The sequence below is a fragment of the Carlito syrichta genome, unplaced genomic scaffold (genome assembly GCF_000164805.1).
Source record: "Carlito syrichta isolate Samal-C Ts95f unplaced genomic scaffold, Tarsius_syrichta-2.0.1 Scaffold303640, whole genome shotgun sequence".
NCBI lineage: Eukaryota > Metazoa > Chordata > Mammalia > Primates > Tarsiidae > Carlito > Carlito syrichta.
This window is the reverse complement of record NW_007247736.1, coordinates 97,325-105,031: the sequence shown is the minus strand read 5'-3', so window position 1 is coordinate 105,031 and position 7,707 is coordinate 97,325. Positions and strand designations below refer to the sequence as shown.

At 45.6% G+C, this 7,707-nt stretch overlaps 1 protein-coding gene across 3 annotated transcripts in view; it reads left to right on the top strand.

Annotated features, from left to right (window-relative positions):
• The window catches only part of DDB2 (damage specific DNA binding protein 2), a 23,700-nt gene continuing 15,993 nt past the window's right edge, over positions 1–7,707 (top strand). For 2 of the 3 annotated variants that reach the window (XM_021712757.1, XM_008058831.1), the window contains exons 1-3: positions 1–308; positions 1,487–1,623; positions 2,007–2,198. In XM_021712757.1, the coding sequence (XP_021568432.1) occupies positions 182–308; positions 1,487–1,623; positions 2,007–2,198 (456 nt within the window). In that variant the 5' untranslated portion in view covers positions 1–181. The remainder of the gene's footprint in view (positions 309–1,486; positions 1,624–2,006; positions 2,199–7,707) is intronic. The other variant, XM_008058832.2, reaches the window with a different exon arrangement.

The following is a 7,707-nucleotide window of genomic DNA, read 5'->3' as shown; positions in this document are numbered from 1 at the left end:
GGGGCTGGAGCTCGATGCAGGTTTGAACAAGCCCTGGGCATGTTTGGCGGGAAGTTGGCTTCGCCGGGCTACCTGCGGCCCTGAAGTTGCCTAGTCCCCGCCTCGTTCTCCCCTGGGGCTTCTCAGTTCTCCCTCCATGATCTCGGCGTAGGGCACGGTATCCCTTCGCACGGCGGACGCGATGGCGCCCAAGAAGCGCCCAGAAACCCAGAAGACCTCCGAGATTGTGTTACGCCCCAGGAACAAGAGGAGCAGAAGTCCCCGGGAGCTGGAGCGCGAGGCCAAGAAGCTCTGTGCGAATGGCTCCGGTACTGCCTGTGCCTGCTGCTTTAATTTTTCCGCCATTGGGGTGTTCACGCAGGAGGCCGGAGAGGAAGATGGGTACTCCCAGCTTCCCGAGGCTGCCCCAGGTCACCGGTGCCCCAGGCTGGGCTTTTTGTCTGCAGGTCCTCTTGACACCTGAGAGTTTAGGCTTAAACCGCCCCTGCCCCCAGGTGGCTGGAAGAAACTGACGAGCTCCCTAACCACAGTCACACGGACTGTTTGGGATCAGGCTGTCTCTCACACTTAGGACTGCTTAAAATAACCCTAACTTTCCTGGCGCTGTGTGGGCTGTGTTTCGATCGTCACGTTTGGGACCTGCATGTCCCTGATTTCAGCTGTGAGATCCCTCCCTTTGATTGCTGGTTCTCTGAGGTTTACTGGGGCCCTGAAGTTGCCTAGTCCCCGCCTCGTTCTCCCCTGGGGCTTCTCAGGGCTTCATGATCTCGGCATAGGGCACGGGACCCTTTCGCACGGAGGACGCGATGGCTCCCAAGAAGCGCCCAGACACCCCGAAGATCTCCGAGATTGTGTTACGCCCCAGGAACAGGAGGAGCAGAAGGGGTATTCAAAACCTGGGGCTTGCTGACCAAGGAGTTTTTGCTCATGAGAAGAAAATCGATTGTCAACAGGTCGAACCCATAGAGATTGAGTCCTCAGATATAGTTTGGTGATCCAGAGTTGCTTTATTCCTAGTCTAATGTGGTTTACCACTCCATAGTGAATTTAGAGCGATTCCAGACCTTCCTCTTCCTTCTTTTTCTAAGCTGTCACTTCTACTATGCGGCCCTAAGATCTTTTTATTGTGCATTATGTGATTTTAAAAATTCTCACCCAATCCCATCTCCAATTTTGCAGCCCAAACTGGGAAGGGTTCTGCAGTGTACTTTATTCTTGTGTGTTTCTTTGACTTCACGATCAGGAACCCTGCAAGATCGTATTTAGTTTCACTTCAGAGTTGCTGTTTGGGGAGTGTTTTGGGGAAGGGGCTGAATCCCTACTTGTGATTTCTAGTTTTGGGTGAGACGAAGCAGTTCATGAAAAGGCTTTGGGAAGTGATGAAACAGATTGGCTATGCAGAATGAAACAAAGTCTTACTTTTGGGGATTTCTGCAGAAGAATCTTTTGTGAGATCAGAGGGGAAAATGTGTGTTCTGCTTGGCAGGTTCTAGCAGAAAATGTGACTCAGACTGCCTTTGGGTGGGGTTGACCAGCCTGGAGATCCCGCCACTATGCCGCAACCTCGTCAGAGCTCTCCACCAGCACAAGCTGGGCGAGACTGCCTGGCCATCACTACAGCAGGTAAGGCATTTTTTGCCTGAAGTGCTCAAGGGTTTGCATATGCCTTTTTACTATAGAATACTCCAAAATTAGATGAAGGCTTGGTTTTCTGCAGTTTGTCAGAGTGGTCAGATCACCCAGACTGTGGTGACTGGCCTGCTGGGCACTCAGCCAGGTAAAAAAGTTGTATGTTGTAAACATCCCAGCTGGAATGCTCTCTGCTCCTTTGCTTTCCAAGATTAGTTCTTGTACATTGCAAATATTTTCGTGCATGGGGCCAGGCAGTTAGTTTTCCTTTGGTGGGATGAATGGACCCTAAGGCTTATCTATGAAGGAGGCAGAGATTGGCAGTTTACCCAGGACTTGGGCTTTAATTTAACTGAATTCTTCTCTCTCTGTGTTAGAGTCTTCAGCAGTCCTTTGTGCGCTCTCTGGATACTTACCGGATATTCCAAAAGGCCGCCCCCTTTGACAGGAGGGCAACATCCTTGGCGTGGCACCCAACTCACCCTAGCACCGTGGCTGTGGGTTCCAAAGGGGGAGATGTCATGCTCTGGAACTTTGGCGTAAAGGACAAACCCACCTTCATTAAAGGGGTGAGCAGTTGCCCAGGCTAGGTGACAGCACTAAAGAAGTGTTTATTGAAGGAATGAAAGGAATATTGATGCCATCCAGTAATCATCAGTAAGATGACTGGAATCAAAAAGTAACTGTGGGCATTTTAAAATATGTAAATGGTAATGCTACTCAAATATTTTTTTATTGCCTGCCCTTAAATTATGAGAAGGTATAGACTATTGGTTACCCATAGAATCTAAGTAAGCCCCTTCTTTTTTTGCGTTTGGGTCTCTGTCACGAGGATAGAGTGCAGTGGCACGATGATCATGGCTCACTGCAGTCTCGACCTCCTGAGCTCTTCCATCTTATCCTCCTGAGTAGTTGAAACTATAGGTGTACACCACCACACCTTGGCTAATTTTTTTTTTTTTTTTTTGAGTTGGCGTCTCACTCTGTTGCCCAGGCTGGAGGACAGTGGCATGCTCACGGCCAACGCAGCCTTAACCTACTGGGCTTAGGCAATCCTTCTGCCTCAGCCTTCCAAGTAGCTGGAACTACAGGCATGTACTACCACGTCCAGCTAGTTTTTTGATTTATTGTAGAAATGAGATCTTGCCAGGTTGCCCTGGCTGGCTTTGAACCTGTGGGCTCAGGCAATCCTCTCGCTTCAGCCTCCCAAAGTGCTGGGATTACAGGCTTAAGCTTCTGCGCCCAGCCCACACACTACCTATTTCTATTCCTGAAACTGGGTCTCTGCATTTGTTGTGCTCTTTGGCTGAAGTGCTCTTTTCCATGACCTTCTGGCTGGTTCCTCTTCTCATCCAAGTCTCTGTTAAACATACCTTGTGAAAGAGGCTTCCACTGACTATCCTGCTTATAAAGTAGCTCCCACCCCACCCAGTCTTTCCCTATGCTTTATCATTTCCCCAAAATGTTTATTAATATATGAAATATTGTACTTACTTTTATGTCTTCATCCACTGAAAACTAAGCTCCCTGATGGCAGGTACCCTGTCTTTCTGCTTCACCACTGTATCCTCAGTGCCTAGAACAAAGTTTGGCCTGAAGTAGCTGCTTTATATTTATCGAATGAATGAGGAGCTTGAGATGTAATTGGGCAGATGGGATGTGTACAAGCAAGGTAACTCAATACAGATGCTAAATGCTGTGGCACAGGAGAGAAGGAAGGACTCCTAGTGGATTAGAGCTGATAGAGACGTTTCGTGAATGAGTAAGGAGTGAGGAAGAGCAATATTTAGGTAACTGGAAAGAACTGGAGTCAAGGCATGGTGTGCTTGGCATAGTTTTTTTTTTGAGTCGAAGTCTCACTCCGTCGCCCAGGCCGGAGTGCAGGGGCATGCTCCCGGCCACCCCAGTGTCGACCTGCTGGGCTCTGGGTATCCTTTTGCCTCAGCCTTCCAAGTAGCCAGAATTACAGGCACACACTACCATGCCCAGCTAATTTTTGATTTATTGTGGAGATGAGGTCTCGCCGAGTTGCCCGAGTTAGTCTCGAACCCACGAACCCAGGACAGGCTGAGCTACTGAGCCTGGCCAAACCTATTTAAAATATACAATGTGATGAACTTTGCCATCTGTATACAAGTGTGGAGCCACCACCACAATTAAAATATCTCATATAGGCCGAGCTCGGTGGCTCTGCCTACAATCCCAGCGCTTTGGGAGGCCGAGGTGAGTGGATTGCCTGAGCCCGCGGGTTCGAGACCCATCTGGGCAACTTGGCGAGACCTTATCTCTACAATAAATCAAAAAATTAGCCGGGCGTGGTAGTGCGCGCCTGTAGTTCCAGCTACTCGGAGGGGTGAGGCAGAAGGATCGCCGGAGTGCAGCAGGTGAGGCTGTGGTGGCCAGGAGCGGCCACTGCACTCCAGACTGAGCGACAGAGTGAGACTCCAACTCAAAAAAAAAAAAAAAAAATCTCATATCTATCATCTCCCCAATCGTGCCCATTTGTAATCCATCCCTCTCTACCCTCTTTTGTCCTATTTCCTAGAAACTGCTGATCTGCTTTTTATCCCTACAGATTAATATGCATTTTCTAGAATTTTATATATGAAACCATAGAATATACATTTTTGTTTTGATCTAGCTTTTTCCAGTATAGTTATTTGAGATTCATCTATATGTTTATGTGTATCAATAGTTTTTTCTTGTTTATAATACTGTTCCTTTGTATTGATATCTACAAAATATCCATTAAATTCTGATGAACATTTGGAAATTTTCCAGTTTCTGATTGGAGCAAATAAAGCTGCTATGAACATTCACGAGCAGGTATTTGTGTAGATGTATATTTTCATTTTTCTTGGGTAAATACCTAGGAGTGAAAGGGCTGGACTGTAGGATAGGAATCTTTTAAAGATACTTTTTAAATAAGAAAAGGCTTTTACATTTGCCCACGTATTGCCATTTCAGTGCTTTTCATTCTTTTGTGTGATCCAGATTTCCTTTGGTAATATTTTCCTTCTGCCTAGAGAAATTCCTTTCATATTTCTTGTAATGCAGATTCATTGGTGATGAGTACTTTCCACTTTTGTTTGTCTGAAAAGTATTTTGCCTTTATTTTGGGGGAAGATATTTTTGCTAAGTATAGAATTCTAGGTTCACAGTTTTCAAAAATTATTTAATTTTTTTGACAAAATGGTACATGTTTATCATGTACAACATGCTGTTGGTTCACAGCTTTTCTTCTTTCGGTACTTTAAAGATGATTACTCATGCAAGGTCTGCTGACATCCTTATGTTTCTCTTCCATCCAAGTACTAACCAGGCCTGACCCTGCTTAGCTTCCGAGCTCACACCAGATTGGGCACATTCAGGGTGTTATGACTGTAGACCTTATGTTTTTTTCTGTGATTTTTCTTCTGGCTGCTTTAAAAATGATTATTGCCAGGCACGATGGCTCAAGCCTGTAATCCAAGCACTTTGGGAGGCCAAAGCGAGAGGATTGCTTGAGTCCAAGAGTTTGAGACCAGCCTGGGCAACACAGTGAGACCTCATCTCTATAAGAAATAAAAAAAAATTAGCTGGGTGTGGTGGCATGGTAGTCTTAGCTACTCAGGTGGCTGACGCAGAAGGATAGCCTGAGCCTAGGAAATTAAGCTGACATGAACCATAATTGTGCCACTACACTCCCACCTGGGTGACAGAGTGAAACTCTGACTCAAAAAAAAAAAAAAAGATTTTGATATGTTTGGGGTTATTGAGCTACAAGTCAGGTCTCACTTTGTCACACAGGTTGGACTACAGCGGCATGATCGTGGCTCACTGCAACCTCAGACTCCTGGACTCAGGTGATCCTTCCACCTCAGCCTCCCCAGTAGCTGGGACTACAGGGGCATGCCACCACACCTGGCTAAGTTTAAGTTTTTTATTTTTTGTGGAGATGAGGTCTCATTATGTTGCCTAGGCTAGTCTCGAGCTCCTGGGTTCAAGCAATCCTCTTGCCTCAGCCTCCCAAAGTGCTGGGGTTTATCATTGTCATCAAATTTGGAAAGTTTTAGGCAATTATTTCTTCAAATAGTTCAAAAGAAGAATGGTTCTTCTTTTTTTTCCCCCCGTGACTCCCATTACATATATATTAGGCTACTAGCTATTGTCCTGCAGGCCATTAATGCACCCTTAATTTTTTGTCCTTTCCCCCCATTTCATTTTGTGTAGTTTACATTACTGTATCTTCAAGTTCACTAGTCTTTATTTCTGTAATATCAAATCTGCTGTTAATCTCATCCAGTGTATTTTTCATTTCAGATATTGTGTTTCATCTCGAAGTTTAATTTGGATCTTTTGTATATCTTCCATTTCTCTCATGTTTATTATTTCTCTTCTTGAACATATGGAGTATGTTCATAATAGTCACTTAACATCTGCTAGTTCTATCATCTGTGTCATTCTGAATCTGTTTCTGTTGACTGAATTTTCTTCTGGTTATGGATCATGTTTTCCTGCTTCTTTGCATACCTGGCAATTTCTTACTAGGTGTTAGACATTGTGGATTTTACGTTGTTGGATGTTGGATTTTGTTGTATTCTCTTTTTTTGAGTCAGAGTCTCACTCTATTGCCTAGGCTGGAGGACAGTGGCATGCTTATGGCCACTGCAGCCTCGACCCGCTGGGCTCAGGTGATCCTTCCACCTCAGCCTTCCAAGTAGCTGGAACTATAGATGGGTGCTACCACGCCTGGCTAGTTTTTTTATTTATTGTAGAGATGAGGTCTCACCAAATTGCCCAGGCTGGTCTCGAACCCCTAGGCTCAGGCAATCCTCTCACCTTGGCTTCCCAAAGTGCTGGGACTACAGGCTTGAGCCACCACGCCCTGCCTGTATTCTTTATTTAATGAATTTATTATTTGTTATTGTTATTTTTTAGAGTCAGGGTCTTGCTATAATGTTTGGGCCTAGAGTGCAGTGGTTGTTCACAGGTACTATCATAGTACACCATAGCCTTGAACTCCTGGGTTCAAGCTAACCTCCCACCTCAGTCTCCTGGGTAGCTGGAACTACAGGTTTGCACCACTGTGCCTGGCTTTGTATTCTATTTATTTTTTAGAGGCATAGTCTTACTCTGTCACCCAGACTGGAGTGCAGTGGTACATCATAGCTCACTGCAGCCTTGAACTCGAGGGCTCAAGTAATCCTCCTGTATTAGCCTCCTTAGTAGCCGGGACTACAGGCCCTCACTACCACACCTGGCTTGTGTTCTTTTACATATTGTTGGGCTTTGTTCTGGGATGCAATGAAGTTACTTATAATCCATTTGGTTCCTTCAAGGCTTTTTTTTTTTTTTTTTGAGTTGGAGTCTCACTCTGTTGCCCAGGCCGGAGTGCAATGGCACACTCATGACTACCATAGCCTCGACCTGCTGAGCTCAGGCGATTCTTCCGAGTAGCTGGAACTGTAGGTACATACTACCATACCTGGCTTATTTTTTGATTTATTGTAGAGACGAGGTCTTACCAAGTTGCCCACGCTAGTCTTGAATCCCTGAGCTCAGGCAGTCCTCTCACCTCGGCCTCTCAAAGTGCTGGGATTATAGGTTTGAGCCACTGCCTCCAGCCCAAGGCTTGTTTTTAAGCTTTGTCAGTGTAGTCAGTGTGTTTGTTCCCTATTGCTATTGTACAAAATTACCACAAACTTAGTGACTTAAAACAACAAATGTATTATCTTACAGTTCTGGAGGTCAGAAGTCTAAAATCAGTTTCACTTGACTAAGGTCAAGATGTCAACAGGACTGGTGACTACTGGAGGTTCTGAGGGAGAATGTGTTTCCTTTTTCAGCTTCTGGTGGCATCTGAATTCCTTGCTTTGTGGCCTTTATTCCATCTTCCAAGTGATTCACTCTCGTTTCTGCTCCCATCATCACGCCCCTCTCTTCTGACTCTGATTTCTCCTCTGTCCCTCTTAGAAGACTATTTTGGAGCCGGGCTCCGTGGCTCAGCCTGTAATTCTAGCACTTTAGGAGGCTGAGGTGAGTGGATTGCCTGAGGCCGTGGGTTTGAGACCTGCCTGGGCAACTTGGCAAAACCTC